The sequence below is a fragment of the Equus asinus genome, chromosome 22 (assembly GCF_041296235.1).
Source record: "Equus asinus isolate D_3611 breed Donkey chromosome 22, EquAss-T2T_v2, whole genome shotgun sequence".
In the NCBI taxonomy this organism is placed as follows: domain Eukaryota; kingdom Metazoa; phylum Chordata; class Mammalia; order Perissodactyla; family Equidae; genus Equus; species Equus asinus.
Window position 1 is genome coordinate 11508560 of NC_091811.1, and position 27464 is coordinate 11536023.

Genomic DNA, 27464 nt, shown 5'->3' on the forward strand with positions numbered 1-27464 from the left:
CAGAGAACTGTGGCCACCACTGCAGCTGATGCCGCCACGTCACTCCTGAGAGAGGGTTCTCCTGAGTCCATTCAGTGCCCTCCTGTCCCATCAGCCTTCTGTGGCCTCTGTCCCTAGGCACTGCTGTTTCTTTTCCAGGCCAGTGTCAGTAACCTTCTGACAGGAAAAGAAAGGCGTAACTGTGATAGATAGGGGCATCAAGTAGTAGTTGTGGGCTTTGCTGGAGGCCATTTTAGTTCCTTTCCAAAAATATATCTTCAGCTAGTTAAGGGAATGCTGTTTATGAGATTTTGCGTCTTTAAAAGGGAACCTGTTTGAGAGAGCCTTCCCTTGGGGTGTGGGTTTGTCCCTGTTGGTAGTCTGGTTATGCGCAGAGCCCCAAGACTTTGAAAATCACTCTCATGGCTCAGAGACCAAGCCTGCTCTGGGGCTGTGCAGCTGTCTGTGTTTGGGCTGCCTCGGAGCCAGCTTGGGACACACTCTAGACTGAAGTGCCCCGGAGGATGGGGGCACTGGCATTTAACCTCAGCATCTTGGGAGAAGCGCATCAGCCTGGAGTTCCCGCATGCGGACTCGAGCTCCCTCCCTGCCTTGCCCCGCCTCCGCTCTCCATTTCTGGGCCTGATCTAGTGGGCAGGCTGCTCGCGGGGGTGGACTGCTCTTACCAGGGAGCAAAATCATTGTTTTAGGACATCCGATCATTGCAGAGAGTCTCTTTTTAGGGCCTTAAGGCATGGAATCCTCTAAGATGTGGCATCTTTTTGGGAATTTCTCTTTCTCAGGTGCTGAGGCAACTGTTACTGTCTTGGCAGACGTGCCCTGTTCACAGGGTGGCACATGTCCCACTTGTTCTTTGGGGCCCTGTCCAGCATGAGCTACTTGAGAGACATAGACGTCTTAAGTTACTGTGGTAAGATGAGGAAACTGAGACCAGAATATGTTCAGTTTCTTAAAATTATAGTGAAGTGTTATTCCAGTTTAGATTGAAGGTTAGAACTTTTATCCTGATCATTTATTCAGAACGCTTTGTTGATCTCCTACTCTGAGACCCTAATAGACAGCAGAAACACAAAGAAGCATTCCTTAGATGCATGAACAGGAGTGGGATGATGTGATAAAGCTGCTGAAAGAGCTGTTTGAGAGGCTCCCCTTCTGAGTAGAGCCCGCAGGCAGCATCGGGCAGCAGTGGGCAGAAGTAGGAGAGGAGGGGCCGTCTCGGCTTGCCTTGTTGAGCTGTCGCCCCTTTACCTGCCTCAGCCCCACCATTGGGCTGATTTGGTAGATTACTTATTTAGGGGTGTAGAATCTCTTGGTTTGTCAGGCACGTATGTGAGCTGATAAGTTAAAATAATTAGTTCGAGGCCCACGCACAACAGTGACTCCTTTCTAAGATCTCACCTCAGGTGTGTGAAGGTGGGCAGCCAGATAAGGAAGGTGGGATATTAGCTAGAGCACAGCTCTCACAGAGTTTGAGACAACACAACCAAACCCCAGTGCTTTAGACATGCCCACAGCTTCCCGACACCAAAGAGGCAGTCGTTTGTAGGATGACCCAGCTGACTGTTAAGGACCAAGTCAAGCTTTATCTGGGATATTACAATACATGAAAAACACATTATCAAGACAGCTACACGATGCACTAGTAAGACTTTTTTCAGTGGAGAGTAGGGTATACATCTTAAAGGAAACCCCTTTGCCTTGGCCAGATACAGTGATGTGTGCCAGGATTTCCATCTGCCAAAAAGGCACCTTTGGGAGATACTGTAATAATAATAATAGTAAAAATAATTTAACATTAGAAAACTAACTGAAGAGCCCAAGTTCCACAGGACCACACAGATTGAGAACAAAGGGCTGTGGTGGTGAAGGCGCCCCTCCGTGTCCGGGTGGAGGAGGGCGAGTGCCCTCAGTGTTCCCCATCTGCATGGCGTCCCCATGTTCGTGTGGGTGGTTTTCCTGGTGCAATTCCGACTTGTTCCCTCTTGGGTACTTCCCTCCTTAGCCTCTCTGTCGTGTAATATTTGGCTCAGAATTTCCCAACTCTTGGTAACTAAATATCTCCAAAGTAACTGAGCTTCCCCTGAATCCACGTGACCTACTTTTCTCCATGCCTCCACATGAGAATATAGTTATCCCAAATGAAGGACAGATTGTTCCTGTTTGAGGGGCAACTGACAATCTGTCCTGCCTGGTTGAGTGGAAGGAGTCCTAGCTTCAGTCTCAGACCTGCCTCATTTGATCCTTTGACATCGCTGAGACTCAGACCCCCAGTGTAATAATAGTGACATGGGAGTGTTGTGACAATCGGTGGCCAGTGTATGCCGTATATCTGTCATAGTGCCTGACATAGGTAGTTGCCCTTATGCCTTCATCAGCTACTTCACAAGCAAACACCTGCTGCCCTTGTGTCATATGATCTTGGAAAAATTCTGTGAACTCCTACTCCTTGCCAGTAGGAGCCACAGGAGAGTCTGTGGGAGGGTAGATGTGCAGACGCAGCAGTCACCTTGCCATAGCAGTGGCTTGGGAACTTCTTTCCTTGGCCTCCAAAGCAAGAGGATCCCTCTCTGTGCACAGCTGCAGTCCTTGCAGTGTTTTGTGCCCTCTTATAATGAGAAATAGCTGTAAAATGTGAGCCTGGTCAAAGCAGAGTCTGCTAAGGCAAATGAGCCAACAGGCTAAAGAGTGGGAGAGCCCAAATTGGTGGTCCCAGGCCCTTTCTAATAAGCAAAGAAAGGCCTTTGTGGTCTGCAGGGCCTTTTAACTAGCCCCTAGTACATCTTTCTTCCCTGTCTTGAGTTTAAGGCTGGGAGTGACGTCTCCCTCCTAGACACAGGCCACAGCCCTTCTCCCGCAGCCATCAGGTCACATTGTCCAGCTTCACTAGAGCAGTGAAGTCCCCGAGGCAGAGTGACCCATGCCATTGTTTTAGGTTTCTACGCCAAGATGGCACTCAATTTGGATGGTGTGTGCCCTGCCCGCTTTTCAGACAGCTAAGCAACAACTCACACAGGAACTTTAGCCGGAAGCAAGATGGAAGGAGTGGACTAATACCCACTGACCCGCCCAGCGCAAGTCACTGGGGTCCAGCATCAGCCTAATCTGTCCTGAAAGGAAGCAGGGCCCAACACCCGTGCCTTGTCTCGTAGAGTAAGGCCTCTCTGGGCCAAACAATGGTTCTGTTTTAGAATAGCCACCAACTCAAATGGTTTCATTCATGCTTCCCAGCATGAGAAGGCATGAGAGAGTGTAGCAGCTCTATCATTTCCAACGTGAACAGGGAGAAAACAAAATTGAGGCATAGATCCCCCCTTTACAGCCTTGTAAGGATCAGGGTTCTGTGTGAAGAGGGGCACCCTAATTTCCCAGGGTGTTTTTTGAATGTTTCTGAGGGCAGTGAACCAGGCAGTGTGAAAGTCACTGACAAGTTTGCCACAGGTCTGGGAGTTTACCTGTATGCTGCCAGCCCAATGATTCCTTCTTCCAGAGGCTTCCTCTTCCTTAACGCGTCCCTGAGACCTTGTAGCTCAGACCTGGGCTGTGGCTCGGTGCTGTCATTAGTGCAAGATCGTGGGCAGGCAAGGCTTCAGGTGGAAGTGTGAGGTGGACATCTGAAATGACTTTAGTTAATCTTCCTTAAAGAGAAGCTGCAGCAAAAATAGCCAGTAGCTTTTGATAAGGAAACATAAGTCAGAGAGAACAACCTGAAGGGAGACTCTCTGTATTCCAAAATGGCAGGTGTATTTTTCTTCTCAAATGGTGCCGCTCATTTCAAATCACAGGGCCGTTACTTGTTAGAACATGGCCATAGTTGACACCCTTTAATGCTCTGGGTCATTGGTCTCTCCACCCTTAGTCCATCAGAACACAGGCTCCCCAGGGGTAGGGAGTGTGCGTGTTTTGTCCACCGGCAGAGCGCCTGGCTGGAAGTAGGTATTCAGTAAATACTGGTTGGATGAGTGAATCCTGGCAGCCATCCTACTTACAGATATGGGAAATGTGATGAAAATCAATCTCAGTTCTCCGCGCCTTTTCCTGAGTCTTTTTCTGACTTTCAGGTTTCGTTCAAGCTTTCCCAAGCTTATAAAGAAGGAAGGAAAAATGGGAAAACAGGCCAGATATGAATATGGGCAGAGGGAGAGAAGGCCCTCAGATGTCCCCATCTCTTATGTGACATTCTTGACAGTTGCCCAAAGTCCTAAAGTGCCCAGCAGCTGGCCCCAGCTGGTACTGGGGCTTTGTGACTGTGCGGGAAGGAAAGGGAAAGAGAGCTGCCTGCTGAGGCGCTGGGAGCCCCGCCCCTTGAGTATCATCTCCATCCCTCACGTCTCTCCAGAAATGGGATACAAATAAAGGCTTCTGGCTGCTCTTGCACTTTAGCTGAGAGCAGGTTGTCCTGTTTGGAAAAATATTTCTTTCAGGATGATGGATGGAGCCCGTGTGGGCAGTGGCTGTTCAGAAGCAGAGTCCTTTGGTCAGGCCCAGAGTCTTCTCCTGTTTAGGTTGCAACCCCGATCCTGGCGCTGCTTCCTCTCAGTGTGTGTGAAGCTGGACTTGACCTCCAGTGACCTGAGGTCTGAAGAATCAGGTTTGCAAGTCCCTGTATGCTTGTGGTTGCACTAAAGCATGTGAGGTAGAGGGGCCAGGTGGGTCGTGGCCCACTAACCGGACCACCCTTATGATACTTAGACTTTCCAAACCAGCGTCTGACAGTTATTCTTACATCTGCATCTCCTCCCAGGCTCTTCCATTAGTTGACGAGAGAGGAAGGCTGGGGGATGAGGGGCAGGTTCTCTGTTAGTCACAGGGTTGTTACAGCCACTGCCCAGGCCTCCTCCACGGTCAGCCCTTTGATGCTTAGTTTATCAGTACCATCTGGTGAATCTGGCAAATAGTCCCTTTGCTCAGGACAGAGAATCAAGAGTGCTGATTTTGTTGGTTTCTTTTTTTAAATTTCCTGTGGCATTTTGAGGCTATGGGCTAGGAATGTTAGACATACTTTGGCATTCGGTGAGTTTTGGGTATTTGCCACATACCCTCTGAGTGCCACCTTCCCCTAGGAAAACGGGATCTCTGTGGGGCCCTGGCCCCAAGGGAGCATCCTGCAATGCATTTCCTGCGCTGAGCTCTAGGGAGTTCTGGCTCACGCGGATGTTGACCGATGGCCCTGGTGGGACTGCGGCAGTGGCGAGGTGACTCTGCTCCTTCCACCTCAGTTTTTACGAAATCTCCAGTGGGACGCTTCTTACAGTTTTCATGGCCCAAAGCATCCTTTCTCTGGGGGACTGACGTGTGAATGATTTGCGTAGTTCTGAGTGCTTCTGGTTTCTTTTTTGTTGATTGTGGCCAAGTCCAGAATTAAGTCAGCGTTTACCCTCCCCAGAGCCCAGACTCTGGGCTTGGGCTCCCGATTCTGTTGCTTGATGATCTGTTAGTTCACAGAGCTTTGTAAAAATTCCAGAGAAATAACACTGGGAGGAGGACAGAATGTCATTCCAAATGCCAGATTCTCTGCTCTAAGACACTTTCATGAAGTTCTGCATCCTTCATCTCGAAAATTATAATGGGAGGAGCAGATTATGGTGAAGACTCCCAAAGGGGAAAGCAGAATAGGACTCTATGGAAGTGCACCTTTGTTTTCTTCTCTTCATGTCGTAAGTCTAGGGACAGCATGGTAGTCTTCTGAGTTAATGCTGTCCTCCTTGGATTCAAATCTTGGCTCCACTGCTCACTAGCTGTGTGACCTTGGGCAGCTTACTTAATGTCTCTGAACTTCAGTTACCTCATTTACAAATTATTACCCACCTCACGGAATGTTTTTTTAAGGCCGACGAAGCTAAGTCCGTCATCCTCCAGAACACCTTCCTTGAATCCCTGGGTGGGCTCAGTTGCCCTTTGATGTGCTCCCATAGTACCACAAGCGTGAGTAAGTCGTAATACTTGAGCCACCATACTGACTAGCCTATGGCTCCTTAAGAGCAGAGAGAGTGTGTACTCTGCTTTGTTTCCCAAGGTCCTAGTAGAATTCTGGCGAGCAGTATGTGGTACCCCCTGAAAACAGACCTCCCTTCTTGCATGTTTTCCTACGTGAGTGTGCTGTTCACTCTGCCTTGAAGTGACTGGGATCTGAACTGATGAGTGTTAGTTGTTTGCTTTCCCTGAAGTGACAGTTTTTATTCTATTTTTCTTCTCCCAGCTCAAAGAAGTACTGATTTTTATCCCATATCCGTGGAGTTCCCCAAAACATTATCCTTGGGCAGTGCTTCTCATTGGTCTCCCTTTCTCATCTTTCTGTTGAGGGTGGTTGTCGGCTATGCGTGATGGTAAGGAAAGAACCAACTGGCATTATAGTCAGGGGTCCTTCTCGTCTCGTCTGTCTTATGCTGGGTTTCTCTAAGGAGAAAGAGAAAGAGAGGGCAGGAAGACTGGGGTTTGGAAACAATGGCCCAGTGCAGTTAGGGCCTGTGCCCACCGGGGCGGGGGCAGGTTTGGAGGGTATTGAGAGGCACGCGCGCGCTGTGCTCCCTGCCTCCAGGCCCAGCTCCACCAGTTGCCTTCATCTCTGTTTGGCTCTCAGGAATTTTTTTCGGTCTCTTCTAGGACCTTCTAACTTGATCTGGTATAGACTGCATCTTTTTTGCTATTACCTGGAGTCCACATATTTCCTATTCTTCCAGATGCTCTAGTCCAGCATCACAGCTTACACTTTGGGGGCCTTGAGCTTAGTGTTGAAGAATGGAGCAGGGATGTTTAAAATGACGTTCCCAAGAGTGTGAAGACAGGGCACAGGTGAGCCCAAGGATTCTTGCCCAGACTCTGTCATTATACATTCACCTGAATTTGTAAATGCACATGCCCTGGGTCTTGCTTTTCAGTAAAGATTCTCTAGTAAATTTGAAAGATGCTGGAAGAAAGATCCTGGCAATTCCAGCAGATGCACTAAGATTTTATTCTGTGACTAGTTGGATTCATAAGAAGTTCTCTCTAATGATATTACAAAGAGATTCAGAACATTGCACACAACAGAAGTACCAGGCTGCCATAACATTTTCTGCACAAGCTGTCATGCCACAGAAATTACTGATTGATATTCCCGCTCCTTTCCTTTGGTCCTGCATGGTAGAGACTCGAGGCTTTGCCTGATAGACCACCTGTCATCCACAACTGAGTTGGTAGAAAACTGCGTGCCAAAACCCAGTGTTATGGCCTGTCCTGGCCAGGATGCAAGGCTATTCATGACCTGATCTCTCCTCTGTTTCTGCCTCTTCTCTGCCACTTCAAGTCCACTCCCACTTTAAGATCCAGTCATACTAAACTGCCATTTCGTGTCACATACCTTAGCCAGTGCTGCTCCCTCTACCTGCAACTCTCTTCCCATCTTTCTTTGTCATGTGACTGTTGTTTGTAATCCAGAGCAAATGGATACAACATACTACACAAGAATATGCACAAGTTGGTGGTGAAAATGTTACTGGACATAGCTGTATTGCTAAACTCACGTTTGCCAAATACTGCCATGTGCTGGGCTTAAGTTGAAGAGGAAGATAACCTGTGTGGGGCACACACACATGTGCATTGTATATATGCGTGTAATTTCATCCCATGTTCCTAATAACCCTGGGAGGCGGGTGTGGTCTTCATTTGTAGGTCAGGAAATGGCCTCTCAGGACTTAGGCCATTTTCCCAGCTTCCCTTCAGCTGATCACTGGTGGAGTCAGGTGTCTAACTTGGATTTGTCTGACTCTAAACCTGTATGCCACATCATATTACAGTGAACAGAGTAAAGAACAAGTGGTAGACCTCCTCTGACCAAATTTGGGACAATAAGGTACATCAAAAAAGACTCTGGATTAAGGGAGTCTCAGGAGACGTAATAGTCAAATACAACATTTTAAGTTTTTCAAAATCCATGAGTCCATGGTGGTACTCAAAAAAATAAAGAGAAAGGGGAAAGTTCTTTCTTGCAAAAGAATGATAGTAGAGAACGAATGATCAAATTTTAAAAATTATCATTTTGTGGCTCCCAGTGTAGTAATTGACTGAGGCAAAGATCATCAGTGGACGCTAAACCCACTGAATGGGCTGGCAGTCCCGTAGTTTCTACATTATCACCCCAAAGACTACTTACTCATTACATAGGGGAAAATGTCTCTTTACAACAGAGAGGTGGATGGGCACTACCTGCAGCAAGCAGGCCACCCTGAGGGACCAGGAGTGAGGCAGCCTGACCATACCCTCCTGCCCAAGTGCAGCGGGAGGGCACAGCACGCCACGTGGCCATCTTATTAGACAGTGGTGCTTTGCTGTGAGTCTAATCCTGAGGAGGCAGACAAAGCCACAGTGTGAGAAGATCTGCAGAGCAACTAGCCTGGGCACCTCGGTGCCTCAGCCGCATGCAGTGCACGAACCTTTCCTGGATCCTGGACCTTCGGGGTTGGGGGCAGCTGGAAGGACATGCCTTCTCCATGAAGGCTGCTTTAGAGGGGCCTGGTTCTGATTGGAAGAGCTTCCTCGGGTCCCAAGCCCCTTCACCCAACCAGCCACCACCGTTGTCCGGGAATGATGGGGGAGAGCGAGCACACCTGCCCTGAGGGGCAGACGTGCAGGCTCTTGTCCTCCTCTCAGTGAAGGTCTGCTGCTCACACAGCAGGGTTCTCTCCAGGCCTCTGCCAAATCCAGGACCTGCATGAGCTTAGCCTGTCCCTTGGCTGGCTCCTTGGCCAGGGCTGTCCCTCCTTCCTTTGAAGTGAGTGGTGGCTGCCATGGATACTTACATATTCCCTCCGCTGGTGCCTCCTCCCTCCCTGCACCTCCTCCGTCGACCCCACGGCTTGTGTTCAGTTCCCATCATTTGTCATCAGAACGTTGCTTCTCTGCTTGTCTCACAGGTTCAGGTGTGAATGGCCTGGAGGAGCCCAGCATTGCCAAGAGGCTGAGGGGTACTCCTGAAAGGATTGAGCTGGAGAACTACCGCCTGTCTGTGAAACAGGCAGAGGAGCTGGAGGAGGTGCCCGAGGAGACGCAGGCTGAGCACAACCTGAGCAGCGTGCTGGACAAGGGCGCAGAGGAGGACGTGGCCAGCAGGTGAGCTTGTGTGCAGGAGCTACGACCCCTGTCTCCTGTGTGCACCAGTGGCGGGGCTGGCCCTGGTAAATGTAGTGCCTGCTGGGAGAAGGCAGCAGAGCCCCTGGCTGGCAGTGTGGAATCCGAGGCAGACTGAGTTTGAATCTTGGCTGTGCCACCTGCCACCTGCAGGCAACCTCTCTATGCCTCCGTTTCCTTATCTGTGAAATGGGGGCAATGCCAGTACCTTCCTCACAGAATCGGTGTGAGGGTTAAATGAGGAGATATGTATGAATTGTTTAAAACAGCACTTGACACGTGAATTGTTTAGAATAACACTCCCTTAGGTGGTGGCTGCCTTTATTATGACCATGTGGTGCCGGACCATTTACAGACAGCTCTGTCTCCATCACCTCACTTGGGCATCCTCTCAGGAAGCCTGTAAAGTGGTGAGGGCGTATATCTGGTCGCTTTGTAGGCAAGGACACTGATGGTGACTAGGGGCTGACGAGGATGCAAACTCAAGGTTTCTGGTTCAAGCCTTCTTGTTTTCCTGCTGCATGGTGACCCATTCTCCCCAGATCACTGAGGGCTTCTCTCCTCATCTTGTCAGCCAGTAAGGATCACAATCCATTTCACTTAATTCAGAGATTCCGTGACTGTTTACTGAACACCTGTCATGTCCTTGACACTTCAGCATTAATGGGAATGGTAATTAAAAACCCAGCACTCACAGGCTCTGCCCTCAGGTGTCTGCTTCCAGATGTTTTCGAGGGAAGACGCCTCCACACCGGACAGCAGGTGCTGCTGAGGGGCAGGTGGCTGTGTGGAGGGAGTGCCAGGGTAGAATCAGGGCCTCCTGCTAAGACTCAGCCCCTAGTTCACTCTGCAGCCTTGAGGAAGCCACCTCACCTCTCCAGGCTTCTTTCTTTCTCCTGTACGTAAAGAGAGGAGCAAAACACTCGTGTCCCAGGGGCCACGCACAGCAGCACGTGGCTTTTTGTCAGTCCAGTGTTTTCGTTGTGTTGACCTGAGTGGTGTCTCTGGGGCACATGCATGCTCCAGCCCCCACGAGACTCCCTGAGTATGCTTTACCCCAGGACTGTGTTCTCAGGCCTGTCCATGCCTGCCACTGTCAGTACAGAAGGATTCAGAGTGCTCAGTAGGTTATCAAGGGAGCCGAAAGAGAACAGAAGATCAGAAAGACGGGGTGAAATGGGTGCTGGCCAGGGTCCTGGGGTGGGAGCGCTTGCATGACCCTGGACTCTGGTGGAGGCTTTGGATTGACATGGAGATGTTTGAGTCACACACTGGGTGGTTCTCTATAGCCATGAGCAAGGGAATGTGTGGGGATAAAGAAAGCAGAGCCTTTTTTTTAAGTTCTAAGAACGTCTTCCAGAGGGTGTTTGCTGGCAGAGCCCCTCAGCTGCATTCCACCACCTCAGCCACGCTCTGGGTCAAGTGCTTCTGGGGCCGGCCTCAGGACAGCTCTTCTGTGCATCCCAGGGCAGCCTCTGAAGCCATCACTATGCATGTCATTGTCACGTAACTCAGCATCTCTACCCAGAGCACCCCAGAGACCTACCACTCCCTGCCATATTCAGATGAGGGACAGCCCGCTGGCCGCTCTCGGGGTGGGATCCTATAGTCAAAGCAGAGGTGGTGACGTGGGCTTGGGGTGAGTGTGGGTCAGACCACTTTCTTCACTAACACCTTTTCCTCCACTGTAATTTGTAAACTGAAAGATGGGGGCCAAGGGCAGCAAGTTGAGAGAACGCAGCGCAGGCTTCTGGAAAGGTGAAGTCTGGCATTTGTAACGGTGTGGATGGGAGGCAGGGCAGAAGAAGAGGAAATCAGTGTCAAATAGTACTACAAATGCCCACATCTTACTTAAATTCAAGTTTAAAAAGCAAAAACAAGAAACTAGCATTAGCTGCTGTGCAGGATAAACAGTCTCTTCCAAGTGGAGGGTCCGGAGGAGGACCTGCAGATGTTGTCTGACGTCCCCAGGGAAGCTGTCAGACACACGGTGTGTCACGCATTCTGCATCTTCCCTATGCACCCAGCAGAGGTAGGTACATTTTCAGCCGTCAAGTCCTTGACGGATGTTAGACCTGAAGATGAGAAATGACAGAGTTGTAGGGAATTAACCGGTCCCGCCCAGGAACTCAGCTCTGATGGAAAGTTTAAAGAGCTCCTAGTTGCAGCGTCTGCTGGGAGACAGGACAGGGCGGTGTCCCAGAACATGGCTGTGGAGTCCAACACACCTGCGCTCGGAGCCTGGCTCTGCCACCTGCTAGTTGTGGGCAAGTTTCCTAACCTCTCTGGGTCTCAGTTTCCTCATCTGCAAAGGACACGCACCTCAAGTGTGTTCTGAGGATTAAATCAAACAAGGCAACTGGCATGGTGATTGGCTCCCGGTGACAGGAATCATGCCACCCTTAGGATTGTTACCTTGTGGTTCTAGGCACGAGACAGGTCCCCTCACTGTGGAGGCAGGCCTGCAGTCCTCCTACTGGCTTCCTTAAACACTGGATTAAGTGCCAGACTTTGGGTTTAACTCAAAGTCGCTTTGCCATGGGGCAGCTGTGCTCAGACCTTGCCTGGTCAGGGTCACCCCACGGGCTTGTTAAAGCGCAGGGGCAGGGCGGGCCCTGGCTGGGTCTGCTTCAGTCTGGGTGGAGCCCAAGATTTGCATTTCTAAACGGTTCCCAGCTGATGCTGTGGTCTGGAGACCACACTTTGAGAACCACTGCTCTCAATTTCCCAAATTTCCCTGATAATAATACCCACTAGGACACTTGGTACAAAGCCAGTCCTGCAGCCTCCCGTGGAGTGTGGGATGCAGTGGGTTTGGGTGGAGACCAGGAATGTGTGTTTCTAACAGACACTCTGGGTGATTCTTATGTCAGCTTCCTGGTTCAGTTCTGACTCTTGGCCCAGGCCTCGTGACCTGTGTGACCCTTCCATGGGAGGCGTGGGGCTGTCTTCCAAAGGAGACCCCGGAAATAGCACTTTTATTTTCTCTGGGAGAGATGAGGCAGCGAAAGACAAGAGGAAGCTGGCTTTCTGTTTTTAGCCGTGATCCCCATGAGTGCCCATCTGGAAGCCCTCGCCCTGGCCGTGAGGATGGCTCTGCAGGTCACCTCCTGAGTCCTGCAGGGCCTACATGTTCTTCCCGCTGGAGAACAAGCCAGTGAGGGCCGGAGCAAGCAGGTGCGTTTCCCAGACGGGGCAGCCAGGGTTACCGAGGACTCTCCAAAAGGCGATGATGGGCCAGCCCAAAGGGGCTTTGCCTCCCTCAGAGTAACGCCACGAGCAAAGCCCTCCTTCAAGGGGGACTCTGGGTAACTAGGAGTTCTGACTGTTGCTCTCCTGCCTCGCTCCTCCTCCCGCAGAGGCAGGAAATGAGCAGGCCATTGCTGAGCGCAGTGCAGATTGTGGCGTGGATCACGTTCCTCTGTGGAGAAGTCACGGTGGTGTGCATCTCCTCCAGAAGTTGGCTATCGGGGTAGATGGGGTCTAGGGGCAGCTGAGCAGGCCAGAGATTGCACAGCCTCTGATTATGAGTGGATTCATTTAACAGTAAAAGCTATGATTCCCTGTTTTCCCTTGAAAACCACCCAAGAACTTCAAGTGACCCTCCACTCAGCAGCCTGCCTCGTTCGTGGTCAGGGCCCACCGGAAATATGCACTTTGTGGGGTTAGACCCAGGCAGCCGGGAGCCTGGTCACCATCTTCTCCCTGGGTTTGCCGCCTGGGAGCTGCTAGTGGCTGAAGAGCTGTTGGGTCCTGGAGAACCACACCTGAGGTTGGTTCTGGTGACCTGGTGTGGACCCTGGTGGGAATCCTGGCGTCTCACACAAATCAGCCGACTTTCTTCAGCTTCGGCTTCCTCATTGTAAGAGTGGGCGCGATAGTGGGGCTGTGTCCTAGAGTCGCCTGTAGCTGCATGAGCTAATCCGTGGGCACTGCCCTTTGCGGCGCTGTGCGTTGTCAGGGCTCGCTGGGCCTTTGCTGCCACTGCCGTTATTGTCATCCTTGGATCGGTCCTCCTGGCCCAGCAGAACCCCTGCTTAGCTCATTTAAGTCCAGGGCAAACTTTTTCTTTTTGGAATCCAGTTCATGTGCCATTGGTTTTGCTTCTCCCTCCCGGGCCCCTCATGGCCCCCTTGAGAAGAGAGCACCTGAGAGGACATTCGGGAGGCACTTCGAGATGAGTGCCTGGGCGTGCATTGCAGCCGGGAGGGTTTTGCTAGATACTGCTCATCCTGACTGGAAGGCTCAGCTCCTTTGTGGGGAAACTCTGCCAGGGCTTCAGAGGTGCTGCCTCTGACGCCTGGCGGCTTAGGCAGTGCCTGCCCTGGTCCCGCGTGTGGTCCCTGTGTGCGCTGGCTGTCTTGGCTGTGCTAGGACCACGGGGAGGCACAGGGAGCTGTCCCTGCTCTCAGAGGGAGTGTGACCCAGGGGACACTGACCTGCATCAGAACGTCACAGGGAACGATGTATTGTTACAAGTTCACAAACAGGTGCCTGCTGTGATGGACAGCAGAGAGCTCATCTTGCCAACTAGATTTTCTGGCCTCATCTCTCCTAGGAGGCTGCATCCTGAGAGGTCATCCTCTCCTCCCAAAAGGGCAGAGAAGTTGGGTGGGTATATTGCGTTTTGTTCTGCTATAGTGATAATCTGCATTTAAGAAATTTCCAGGCCATAGTCCAAGGCGGGGTCTGCCTCACTACAGATTCCTTCCTCCTCTGCACCCTTCTTCCAGCCTCTTCAAAGGCCAGACCCAGAAATTCAGGCATTGGGAGATGCCAGAGGACATAAAATGAGCCTTGAGGTACTGAATTTACACTGCAGATCTTGCGTGACTTAAGGGGCCTGGCCGTATCCAGAGGACTGCTCCAAGGTCCCATGGAAGTGATGGCCTGGAGAGGGACAGTCGGCAACACCTGTCAGTGTCAGTGTCTCTCTTTCCTTCCCAAAGGGAGGGAGGCCAGTCTGCCTGTCTCACATTTCCAGAAACATGTAGCAAGGCCTCTCAGAAACGGAGTCAGAGCTTGTAGGTTATGAATAGAGTCAAGGCTTGACATTTCCACTCTGTTTTGTATGTTCTCTGCCTCACTTGCTATTCTCCATGGCCCTTGAGCTGTCCTAAAACGAGCCACTGTGGCTCTCAGAGCTGTAAGTGGGACCTCGTTGACCCTATCCCGGGGTGTTCATCGCCCACATCATGTGCAGTGCAGCTGTCCTCATGGCGTGGCACGGGATGAGGAGCAGGCTGCACTGAGGCCGCTCTCCCCAGAAGCTGCTGCCCGCTGACTACTGGGGTGACCTTGTGTGCTCAGCTGTGAAGAAAGGACGAGCTGGCCTTCATCTGCCCACCTGAAGGTTTAGAAAGTTAAATTTAAGTTCGTAATTTAAGATGAGCATAGGAGGCATTCTTACCCTCATTTCACGTTTGAACAATGTTAAATGACATACCTTTGGGTTACACCTTGTTAATTAATAAGAAAGTAAACAAATGAAATCACGAAGGTAAGGCAAAAATAATACCTAAGTAAACACTGAAAAATAATCAAAATCCAGATGCCAAGCTTTCCGTGGTCGAAATTCTTATGTTTGCCACTTTAAACTGCCTCCTACCAACCCTCCAGCACACTGTAGTTACGTTCCACCTTATTTTATCATGGCCTGTTTGCATCTGATCTCCCCTTGGGAATGAGGATCTTTTGTATGTTACCCTTGTATTTCCTACAGTGTTTAGGAAGCACGTTGTACATAGAAGATGCTCAGTAAATTTTAGTTGGGTGAATTCACCAAACTGAGCTGCTTACAGTAAGGAGCTGGCTCTTTTTATTTCTGTATGTGTTGGCTGAGCTTTAGTAGGTGCTCAGAAATGTTTGTTGAATGAATGAGTGAATGTGTAAATGAGTCAACAGATAAATCAATAGCTAGAGTCCCAGAGTGTGACACAAGCACGATAAAAATCAATAAAATCCCTGATCTTCACAACATGCCCTCAAGGTGGGTATTACCATGACCTCCTTATGATGAGGACACTGAGGCTCAGAGAGCATAGATAATCAGCTCGGGGTCACACAGCTGGTAAGTAGCAGAGCCAGGTGGCACTGTGAGGAAGTGGCCACCTGAGAAGTAGAAGGGATTACAGCCACAAGGCTGCCCTCACTTCCTTTTTTTTAAAAAAGATTGGCACCTGAGCTAACATCTGTTGCCAATCTTCTTTTTTTGTGTTTTGTTTTGTTTTTTTCCTTCTCCCCAAAGACCCCAGTACATAGTTGTATATTCTAGTTAAAGGCCCTTCTGGCTCTGCTGTGTCGGATGCCGCCTCAGCGTGGCTTGTTGAGCGATACTAGGTCTATGCCCGGGATCCAAACGGGGTAAAACCCCGGGCCGCCCAAGCAGAGTGAAAGAACTTAACCACTTTGCCACGGGGCTGGCCCCTGCCCTCACTCTGACCCACCTGAAGTGTGGGAGTGACATGGAACTTCTTAGTCCCAAGTTCCTGTGCCTGATGCGCAATAAGACAATCACTGAGACACCAGTGCCTGGAGATGGACAGAGATTTATTCAAACTGGCCCGAACGAGAAGGTGGGAGGGTAGGTTCTCTCAAATCCACCTTAACGAAAGAGGAAAGCAGGGAGTCTTTACAGAGCTAAGGGGGCTTGGCAGGAAGAGTTTCAGAGAAAACAGGGGAAATCTATGTTTCTGTCACTCCAGATAAGCCCTTGGGAAATTGGACTTCTAGGCCTCAACAGCAGCTGGGGGCTGGCTACCTGGTGACCTTAACTCCTTAAAGGCTTCTTTTCTTCTGCAAAACAAGCTCATAAGTCCTTGTGATCCTTGAGCCACCCCTCAGGTTAAACAAGAAGACAGCAAATTAACAAGATTAACTTCTTTTCATCTGTGTCTCTGCTGGGAACAAGGTTGAAAAGGTCGAAGGGCAGTCATGTTCTTATTGAATATTTACAGTAACGCTCAGGAACCCAGCTTTAGGAGTGCCCAAAACCACCCTCAGGTGTGCTGATTTGCTAGAAAGACTCACAGAACTCAATGAAATGTGTTAGACTCGGGGTTGTGGTTGGAGTGCAGGGAAAGTGTACCAGATACAATCAGCGAGTGAAGAAGTGCAGAGGGCAGTGTCCTCTCCCTGTGGAGTCGGGACAGCGTTACTGTCTTGGGATTAATGTGTCGTGATAACCACGGGTAATGGCTCACTCAAGCCTTGGTGTCCAGAGTTTATTTGGGGGCTCTGTTACCTAGACAGTGATTGATTGACTGACTGATTGCCCATGTGGTTGTGGTTGATCTCAGTCTCCAGATCAGCTGATACTACATGACCCAAAGCCCCCACCCTAAATGGTTAGTCTTACTGATGTGGCCAGCCCTCACCCTAAATCACAGTTAGACCACCCACCATGACCCAAGGCCCCCAGGGAAACAGAGACATTCCCATCAGGCAAGGCATTCCAAGCACTCAGAGTTGACCTCCCAGAAGCCAAGGACCAAGGCCAGACGTCTCTTTGAGTAAGGTTAAATTCATTACTACACAGGCACCAGTAGCACTGGTCGTGGGGCATCTTTGTCCCTTTGCACTGTGTTCTGCTCACTCTCACACACAGCCGTGCTCTGGGTGAGGGGAGAACACCCCCAATCACAGGAAGTCGGGACTGGACAGCCCCCCGTGCCTGACATGTCCGGCGTGTGAGGCTGCATCGTGCCAGAGGTTGGACTGTGTTTATTGTGAAAGCCAAATTTCCTCCAGCCCAGTCAACTACACGCTTCTCTGAGGGCAAAGCCTCTCCTGAGAAAGACTCGGGGAATTATCAGACCATGAACAGGGTCTGAGAAACTTGTCTGTTTGTGCAATGATGTTTGGGGTTTTCTCCTGCCTTGGAACCCGACAGCATTTTCGGTCAGCGAGTGTCATGCACATACTGTCTGTTGCACTGCTTCTCTCCGCAGGGCAGGGGAGGAGGGTCGAATGCTCCAGAGTGTCGCCTAGCAGGGGCATCCGTGCTATTGGCTGTGTGAGTCCTGGCCAGGGTCTTCTCCTCGCATGTAGCGCTGCTTCCTGTTTCAAGCTGAACTAGGCTGTGGGCTGTGAAGGGAACAGTGGTGGGAAATGCAGCTGATTGTCAAGAGCAACAGCCCCGGGCTGGATAGTTGTCTCCAGCCTTTCCCCTGGTCCCTGTCCTGTCACTTTGTGGTGAGCCAGGACTTTGCTGCCACACTCCCTGTGTCCCCACAGCATCCAGCTCAGAGGACTCCAGGGACACTGTGGAATTGCACATGCACCTCCCTCCTGCACACGCACTTGGCTGCCCGCATCTGTGGTTAAGACTTCAGTGTAGGCCTCTTGGTGGTGTTTCCTCCTTCCCTGCCATGGTTCTCACGAGAGCCTTCCAACCCACATGCATCAAGTAGAACTGAGTTCCTTAGACGAAACAGTGGATCCCTGTGAGCGGAGGCTTTCTCTCCGTTCTCTGTTCCCAGGCTGAGTTTCTGTCAGACTGAGGGCCTCTGAGAGCCTGAACTCAGTGATGGTGCTGTCCACCAAGCAGGACACCCCACCAGACTGTGCACACACGGGTTCCTGTTGGGTGACGCATGTGCGAGTGTCCCTCTTGCCCTCCGTCACTCTCTCCATCCCCTCGTGTGTCTTACCTGGGCAGGGAGCACACTGGGCCAGGCAGGCGCTCGGCAGGGACACTCGGCCCTGACTGTGGCTTCAACCATCCCCTTCTCGGTTTCTGTCGTCCCTCACTTTGGCTGGTGGTTGTTTCCCCACAGCAGTTCTGAGTCTGAAATGGAGGAGGAGGACGAGGAGGAGGAGCAGCCTCCGCTGCCCACCTCGGACCTGGGCGGTGTTCCTTGGAAGGAGGCTGTGAGGATCCATGCTCTTTTGAAAGGGAAGAGTGAAGAGGAACTGGAGGCCTCGAAGAGCTACGAGCCTGGGAATGAAGAGGACGAGGAGGAGGAGGAGGACGAGGAGGAGGAGGAGGAGGAGTATGATGAGGAGGAGGAAGAGTCTAGTGAAGGTCAGAAAAAATCTCTTCTCGCACCCCCAGCCTGCCCACCCCGCCCCTGAGAGGGCTGAGTGTGCGAGGTTCCTGTGGCTAGAGCCCCAGGCACGTGCCTCCCACAGAGCCCAGAGACATCCCTCCTGTCTCTCTGACCTTGGAGACCAGCGACAGTGCAGATAAGGCTTCTGGTGCACGCCCTGAGTGGAAATGGGATGTGGAAGGCAGAGGGCCAGTGCGAGCACTTCATCCCAGTTAGGTTACTCATTCTCTCCTTCTCGTTTTCTCTCTTTTTTCCCGTTAGCTTCAGTTAAGAAACTTACTTTAATAAGGAAAGGGAGTTTAGCTTTCTCAAGGATTCCCCAACTTCTAGTCCTGGACAGTGGAGGCTGCAGAGCCTTGAGTCGCATATCCGCTCAGCTGTCGGCACTGAGGAGGGCGCTGTGCGCCTGTTGGCCAGGCTGCAGTCAGTGATACATGGTAACATGTTGGGACCAGTGCCTGGGAAGAGCATTGCCTCCAGTACTGAGTCGGTCTGGTTGGCTCTGAAATGCTCTCTTGCCTTGGACTTGAGATATTTCAACTCTGTCCCTGTCTGCCTCTGTGTGTCCTTGAGTGATGAGGAAGGACTTGATGGGCCTCCTTCTCTTGCCTATGTGGAGAGAAGGTCATTCCTTCCCTGTCCTGGCTGCACAGAAATCTGGGTGGTAAGGTGGGTGGTGAGGAAGAAACCAGGGCAGGGAGAGACCTGAATTCCCGAGGATGATGCCAAGCTCACTCTGCAGCGACCACGGAGTGGAGGAAGAGGATGTGGGCCTTGTAGGCGCCAACTCCTGCCAGCCGTTAGTCAGAGGAGAGCGTTAAACCCTGGCCCGCCCGGGCTGCCTCGAGTTGGCACCAGCCTGCTCTGCTGCTCTTCGTGCTGATCTCTGCTCTCCCTGGAATTTGATGTGCTCAGCTGCCCAGTCCCATCCCAGGGTCTGTTTTCTCTGGCACAGCAGGGACTGAGCATGACCAGGTGCCAAGCCCTTCCCAGACAGGGTGCATGTTACAGAGCCGGGCCTCTGGTGTGGTGCGGCCCCGTGACATTGCCCCGAGCGAGCGGCAGAGCAGGCAAGCAGAAGCGTGGCCCCCCTGAGCCTGTGGTGCGCCTCAGTGCACAGCAGAGGCAGGGCCCTTCTGCAGGCTCCCTGAGGAGCTCCTGAAGACCTGGCTTTCCTGCTCTTCCCTCCTGGGACGGAGGCTGGGGTGGTGCCCACCGAGGCAGCACTTGGTGGCCTGCCTCTCCCTCCTCACTCTGGTTTGTGAGAAATGAGCAAGGTCTGTGCAAGAAGGAAGCAGGCGCTGGGCTGGGAATCTGCTGCCCTGGGTTCTTTGCTCCATCCTGCTGTCTCCAGAGCTGTGGCTGCCTCCGCAGGCCTGCCTGTCAGGTGGTCGTGCTCACAGCTAACCCCAGGGAAGGAAGGTAGTTTGTATCATTCCAGACCTCATTGTCCCCACGTGATGATCCGTGTGCTCAGTGACTTAGATCCCCAGACACAGTGCATGGTCAAAGCCTTACCTTCTCAGGTGAGGTCAGCCCCACTTTCCCTTGTCCTGACGTGTTCCCTGGTCCTGGAACTAGCATCAAGACCAAACCTGCAAGGGAACAGGCTTTAACTAGAGAAACACAGACCGACAAATTCAGCCAGACCCTGGGCCTTTGTTCCTAGCCCGCCATGTATGTCTTTTGGGCAGTGGACTTTGATGCCTGTGTAGACAGTGGCAGGATGTTACTGCCTTGCAGCTGAACATAACTCTCCTTTCTATTCTCTTTCCTCCCTCCATTCTCTTTTCCCTCCTTCATCCCCACGCGGGATTCTTGATGCTGTGTTTATGGGTGTCGGGCTCCCCCTGCTGTAGAAGGGGAGTATTGCCCCTGGGACAGAGAACTCCGGCAAGGCCAGTGGCTCCAGCATCTGTCAGAAGAAGAAGACACGGGTACATGTAAAGGTACCCTCTCTGCCCTTCGCCCACCTTTCACCCTGGCTCCAAGCAGCCATCCGAAATCTGTCTCCAAGAGCAGGTCCCACATGAAAAGATCTGTGTTTTATAAAGCTGCACTGACAGGCTGTGGCATATACCTAGCTGGGCCCAGCCTTCTTGGACAGCCATGTACAAAATAGCATGTGAGGCAGAGATTCAAGAGGAAGTTAGAGAAGACTCCATAAGCAGACTGTTGAGTTTGACTCCAGCCATGCACCTTGTATGTTTTGCTGTGAGTTCCCCTCATCCAATGAAGACTCGGCTTCTTCTCTAGGGCAGAGAACCTCACATCTCCTCACAGCTCTCAGAAGTGGTGGAGCCAGCACAGGTGCCCGGGGCCTGCCTCCGCTGTGCCTTTCAACATTTCTCTGAGAAAGGAGGAGATGCTGGCTGATAAGTCCCCATGGCTGCATTTCTTACAGAAAGCAGAACGTTACCCAGGGAGAAGACTCCCTCTCTTCCATTTGTTGCTCAGAAGGTGAAGAAAGGGCCTGTTTCTCTTTGACTTACCTTCCTCAGTCCTAAGACGGTCAGGCTGTTTCGCGACTTTGCCATGATTCGGCCTCATCCAGCACCATAAGGCCAACCCACCTTAGAAAAAGTCCCTGAATCTACAGAGCCCAGCAGCTCCGGTACAGGAGCGCAAAAGGGACACTGCCACACCACGCATGACAGAGCATAGTGTCGCATCCACGTTTGTGGTCTCATTGTTCTTTCTGCCCATGTCACATTCCCTGCTGCTTGGAAGTTAAGAGGTTGTAATTATAGTGATGAAGCCAAAGCCAGATTGTCCAGTTAAACTGTTGAGAGCAGCCTCCTGTCTGGAACCCCAGAGTCCTTAAGATCAGGTGGCACCTGCTCTTGCTGCCTGAAAAGCCACTCTCCTTCCCTTAGCATCCCCTTCCCCCTAAGTTGCTGGCTGTCCCTTTATTTTAACCCAACTGAATGGTGTGGTCCAAGCGCAGATTATAGGGTGCCCACAGGGCAGGGGCTGCATGCAGATTCCTTGGGTTCTGACAGCAAGAATAATCGGAAGGGGCCACTGGTGCATTCTCATTTAGCTGAGAAACCAGTTCCTGTGTCCAGAGGGGATCAACAGGGCACCAAATGGAGTTTAAGGAAAAGGGCTTTGACCTCAGAAAGGGCAGAGGTATTGTCTTATTCCTACCCATGAACTCCCAAAGCTTTGGGAATTTATAGGATTGAGCTCTGCTTCCTCTCCCAGCCATTGCCTCCCCTAACGCCGTCCTCTCCTCATAGCTATGTCCCTGCCACAGACCAGCATGCAGCATGAGCCCTGTTATGAAAGGGGGAGTGTTTTCTGTCTAGCTGCAGAAGATAGAAACCAAAGTACCAGCAAAATAAACTACTGTCCGGTATGAATTGGCTGGTTCATGGCAATGACACTGTCCCATCCCACCTCCATCTTGTCACTTGGCTTAAATCTCAAAAGAGAAGCTGTCAGCATGGCAGCTGGTGGTAAGCGCTGTGCTGTGGGACGTGAATGGTGCATCCTCAGAAGCTCACGCCGCAATGGGTGACAGAGCTGAGTACGTGTGTCCTCCGCAGGGATGGCCCTTCAGAGGCCGGTTGTGACCTGCTTTTTTTTTTTCCTAACGTGACATTTGGGTCCTTCAAATGCAGTTAAGATGAAAAGAGCATCAGAAAAGAAAGTTCTTTCTGCAGTGGAGTTGGAATGTGTGGTTCTCTTGGTTGAAATTAACAGTATATGTGAAGCTTGAAATGGCTGAATCACGTTGAACAAGAAGTCACTGGTGCGTGTGTGTATGCATATTCTCAATTTCTGCCTCTTTCTGATTCAAACTGATCCTGGCAAATACTGTAACATTCATTTCTGTTTCCTTTCCTGTGATATGTCATTGCCTCTTCCTTTGACTGTTTATTTTTTCCTTCCTTCCTCCCCATCATCTCTCCCTTTCTCATCTCCTCCACCCCTTGAATCTGGTACACTAGCCGGGAGCCACAGGCTACAGCAGATCATGAATCCAGCCGATCCCTTGGAGATCCAGGCTGATGTGCACTGGACGCATATTCATGAGAAAGAGGAGGAAGAGCGAATGGTGCCGACCTCTGAGCCCTCTACTTCTAGAGGTAACTGCTTCAAGACCCGAGGTCCCAATGCCCCCAGGAGCACCTTCTGTCCCTGCTCCCGATCTCGGTGCTGCAGAGGACTTTTCTGTTAGGGCGCAACCATCAGTCTGAGCAAAAGTAAGAGCCAACAGAACATTTCATTTTCCTGATGTTAATCGTGACCACTGCCCTTGGCTGTCATTTGAGGATATGTAAAGTTCTCTATGGGTTAAGAGGGTATGGGCTCGTTCTCCACTGATGGAAAATAGTAAAATAACCTGACCTTGGGAAAACCAAGAATTTGCTTTCTTTCCCCCATACTACTAGGCAGGGTTACTCTCTCTCCACTTGATAAAATGTCCGGTGCTTTCCTCATGGAGTGTTTCTGGGTGTGAATGTGCATTGGCAGGATCAGGGTGGGGGAGCATATTCTGAACTGAAATGAAGTTTTAGAAAAGATTTATATCAAGGAGCCCTCTAAGTAGCTATCATAATTTCCAGCTCTAGGTTTTAGGTGAGATGATCTACAGAACATCTACAGATGATCCACAGTAAGATGAAGATGAACCTTTCTGGCTTCTTTTAAGGAACTGCAATAAAAGAAAAAGAAAAAAACTGGAGACTATTGAGGGATGTGGTGCCTGTCATGTCATTCTTCATCCCTCCCACCCCGGTGTCCCCATCTTCCAAATACGGATTCTTGGTGTCATCAGCTTCTGTCTCTCTTTCACTTATCTTTATGTTTCCAATCAGTGCATGTTGAGCCACCACCTGGCGAGGTTCTGAGCATATAGAGTGGGTGGTCCCTGCCTTCAGGAAACTTGGCCTTCACTGGAAACATTTGATCCTCCGTAGCCCCAAATTTTCACCATAGGCAAGACCAGCCTCTGTTAACTACTTTTGCAGCAGTTTAAACAGCCAGCAGCTCTGCAGGAGTCGAGGAAAGAGAGCCTGTTGACCAGGGATGTCAGACTGGCCTGCAAAGTGGGGATGGCTCTGCAGCCTTGAGCTGAGGTCGACACTGCTGTGTTTTCTCTCTCCTTTCCTTGTCCTGAACAGCCATCACAGGTCACAGGACTGTGGCCCCTCGTCGGTGCCAGATGGGCCTCTGGCTTGTAACGTTGTCTCAGTTTCTCTTCTGTTTTGGACTTTAGGGATGACCTCTACTCTCCCAACTGGCAACGCTTATTCCTGTGTAACTCTATTTATCGTCTGTTTTAAATTCAGTGCCTGGCCTTCCCTCCATACGCCGCGCAGCAGTGCAGGCCTGGCTGGAGACGGTCTCCCGAGGTAGTCTGGTGATGTTTCTTCCCCCCACTCACTGTAACCGCTCTCTCAGCAGCTCTGCTGGTACCTAACACTAGACTCCGGTCCGCGCTGGTGCATGCGAGGGTGGAGGGCGGGGGCACGTGCATGCCTCCCTCCGGCAGCCCGTCCTTGCATGGACCAGACACGCATCCCACGCCCTTCAGGGAAGACCCAGAGGAAAGCAATAGTGTGGACAGGACAGAGACAATTTTTTTTATTAACAGATTGAGTAAAGGCCAAAGCTAAAGGAACATTTCTAGCACTGAGATTTAAAGTCTGTAGAAATTAAACTGGGTAGCAATTGGGCATGAAAGTAGAGGAATCAGTTAATATCCCACAAACCTACCAAAATATCAGAGAAGGAGACAGTCAATACTCACGGGGGGACTTATGGAAAACTTATTAGTGAAGAGAGGGGAGTAGAGCATTGGTGGACTGATGCTCAGCTGAAAGTGGCAGGACAGGCGGGGGTGACCAGGTGTAGCACCAGCTATGGCTTCAGACCAGGTGAAGGCATCTCTTTAAGTACTTAGGCCAAGAGGTAAGTGAGAAACCTTAGTTGTCCTTCCTAAACTTTTCTGGAGAGGTGTTTCTCAACAAGAGGGCTGCTGGCCTTGGGGCAGGACGTTCTTACCGTTACAGGACATTTAACGTCCTTGGCCTCTGCCCTCTAAATGTCAATAGTGTAGCTTCCACTCTCACCCCAGTCATTAAGACAACCAAAAATGCCTCTCTACAATGTCAGATACCACTTGAAGAAGGGCAGTCTTGCCCCTGGTTGAGCACCACTGTCCCAGCAGTGACTTCTGGGGTGGGCAGGATTGGACCTCATGGATCTTTACCACCATCTCATGCACAGCATGAAGAATGGACGCAAGCTCAGGTCAGGAGGGGCCTTCCCACTGTGCTGTAGGGAGAGCCGAACCTGAGGCCATTGGCTCTGTGAAGAGAAACTGCTGGTCACCGTCCCCTAGTTAGTTCGTATGTCAGCGATTCCTGGCTTCCATAGTGTGTGGCAGCTTCTAGCACCCTGCATTCCATCTTAACCTGGATTTAATCCCCCAGTTCCATCCCTCAAGCTGCGTCTCTTTCAACATCTGCTGCTGCTGCACTCATGTTTGTCATTTGTTTTTTGATATATATGACAATTGTTCCTTTCAAGGTACTCCCGAGGACTGTAGACTTCTTACCCTTCTGACTCTACAGCAGACATTTCTTAGGAGAAACTCGGAGTAGGAGAACCATGTGAAGGCCAAGGGGCCAGACGGGAATCAGGGTAGTCAGCGTGGTATGCCTTGAACCATGGCAGACTGGGGAGTCCTTTGTCCTGATCTCCTTTGTGCTTGCTTCCGGTGTACTTGCCGACAAAAATGTAAAATTTCCATTTCAATATCCAGGCACTCACAGGTCATTTGAGCACATGTGTCAGGCACAGTGGGCCTTCTTCACAGAATGGACCCAGGTTCTGTTCCTGCTGGGTTGGGATGACTGCCAAAGGAGAAAGATCCGAGGGGAGGAGAGGCACCTGCTCAGCTGGCTCAGAAGTGGTGTAGCGCACCAGTGAACTCACCATCCACCAGAAAGCTCAGGTGGCAGGGGGCTTTTGGTTATGCCTCAGAGGGCCCACTCCTTGCTGTGTGATGAACTGACTTCCTTGAGTGACCAACAGTGTTATCACACAAAGGTCGTAAACCTGTGGAAATAATCAAGTCGCTTTCCCCCCAGTATTGTCCCACAAATGCCATCGTCGTAGGAAAGCTCCTCGGCATTGCCAGCTCCATGGGCCCCTCCGGCATCTCAAAAGGACGAATGCGACATTAACTTTTTTCCAGCATAGAACTCGTTCTGGAGCTCTCCCATCTTTCCCCGTAACCTGGACTGTCTAGTCCTTTCCAAACCATCGTATGGTTCCTCAAAACTAGTGTGAACCATCACTTTATTTTTAATAAGCTGATATACAGCTTAAGGAATTATTTGAAACAAAAACAAACCTCATGTAACTGCCACCTTGTTAGTGTGATAGTGTGATGCTAAGTTCGTGTCTCACTTCCTGAGACAGGTTTTTTTTATCCGAGTTCTTCTAGGCAGTTAAGGGGTAGGTAACAAGAAGCACTTTCTGAGTCTTTTTTTCCTTAAAAATAATCATCCTAAAATAATGCTCATGTTAAAGAGACACATTTTGGGGTGGCAAATTTTGTTCCCCTTCAGTATACTCTGTGATCTTCTCATGATGACGAAATCACCTAAGGATGCCTTTCTCAGAACGTGTCCCTGTCATTAATCGACACATGACTGTACTCTGGCCTTGGTGGCCTCACTCACTCTGCACATCCTTAAGGTGCCTGGGATGCAGATTCATGAGGGTGGACTGTGAGGAGACACTTACTGTAGGGGGTCTGGTCATTACGTGGGCTGTCCTCTCGAATTCCAGCATGGCCTTTTAAGCCAGCTGGGCCACAGTCGATTCCTCTGTGGCCTGCAGTCCCTTGGGCTCCGATCCTCAGGCTCTTGTGTATGCAAATTAGGGCATAACCCTTTTTCCTGAAATGAAAACCTTTTGGAATGATTTGAGGGTGGCTCTGCTTAGAGCTCCAGAAGAACCCTCAGGACCCCTGACGAGCAGGTGCTGTTAGTCTCGGGAACACTGGTCTGACAGCACCCTTCAGAGCAGTGCTCGTTGCTTTCTTACGTGCCTTCTCCGGCTCTATACTGCTAGTGTGAGTTCTAAGTGCAGAGGTTGGGAGCAGGCGTGAGAGTCCGTGTGTGTGTGTGTGTGTGTGTGTGTGTGTGTGTTTAGGGGCTGGTTCCTCCACAGGAGAAATGAAGTGGATTTGTGCTTTGCCTCATTTTGCAGCACTAAAGAGCTAGTCATGAGCCCAGAAAATGAACTTTACATATTCCCTCATCCTTCTCCCTTATACTTGAAGAAAGTATTTCTCTAAATGGTCCAGGTGTGGCTGCACCGTCTGTCAGTTAAGAGTAGAGCTATGGTGCCCTCAGGGGTTCGGTGGGTCACTATCCAACAGTGATTTCACTGACAGACGACACTGCAACCACCAGATTGAGGACTGTGGCCATGAACAAATTACCTAACCTCTCTGGGCCTCAGTTTTCTCTTTGAACAATAGGAATTGGAAACGTTCCTTCTAATGGTGTGATTATGAGGATTCGTTGACTGACGGCCTGTGAAGAGTCAACACAGTGTCTGGCATATGAACCATGACTGCTGCTCAATTTGCAGCTGGTGCCTGCTGGGCCTGGACCTGGAGAATCAGCATTTCCTTCTGTCATTCTCAGAGGGGGGCTCTCATGGCAGCCTCTGGAGGAGGAGGAAAGACGACCAGGCCTTAAGCTGCTCTTCCCCTCTAGTCAGCCCTGCTCGAGTCGAGACAAGCGAGTCTTATGTTCAGGAAGGTCCAGGCCTCCCCAGCACCAACATTGCTTTGAGAAGCTTCCCCCCAAGGCTGACTGACTTCCACCTTGGGGTCCAAATCCAGAAACTTCAGAGTCTGCCTTCTCATGTCTCCTAAGGGTATGCACATTACAGCCTGGGAAAACCACTACCGCTTTCCCGCCTGCAAAGGCAGTCCGTCTGTTGGTCTGTCTTTCCTTTTCTTCCTTTCTTTGAATGTTTCTGCTTTACAGTTCCATTTGATGAGAATGACCTGGAGGAAGATGTGGACTCGGAGCCGGCAGAGACAGAAGGGGAGGCAGCAGAGAATGGGGACACAGGGGACACTGGTGCTGAGCTGGATGATGGTACGGGGAACCCCAGAGCCTACCGTCTCCCCCATGGTGACCACCCTATTCCCCACTGGGGACAGGGTCAGAGTGATTTGAACTCAGGAAAGACGTCAACAGTACACATTAAAGCAAAAGCAAGGAGCTCAGAGGAGGTGGCTGTTGGGTCCTGGTTTGTCCCCTTGTTCTG

At 50.8% G+C, this 27464-nt stretch overlaps 1 protein-coding gene across 42 annotated transcripts in view; it reads left to right on the top strand.

The window, feature by feature from the left end:
- Positions 1-27464, top strand: part of MICAL3 (microtubule associated monooxygenase, calponin and LIM domain containing 3) — a 188502-nt gene that overhangs the window by 127102 nt on the left and 33936 nt on the right. For 30 of the 42 annotated variants that reach the window (XR_011497210.1, XR_011497209.1, XR_011497208.1 and 27 more), the window contains 6 exons: positions 8889-9084; positions 17880-18127; positions 20012-20101; positions 22109-22246; positions 23453-23515; positions 27179-27292. Coding sequence is in view for 37 of the 42 variants with exons in the window: in XM_070495267.1 (XP_070351368.1) it covers positions 8889-9084; positions 17880-18127; positions 20012-20101; positions 22109-22246; positions 23453-23515; positions 27179-27292 (849 nt within the window). In the remaining 5 variants the exon portion in view is untranslated. Of the gene's footprint in view, positions 1-8888; positions 9089-17879; positions 18128-20011; positions 20102-22108; positions 22247-23452; positions 23516-27178; positions 27293-27464 lie in introns of those variants that run through there. The other 12 variants (XM_070495278.1, XM_070495292.1, XM_070495286.1 and 9 more) reach the window with 9 other exon arrangements.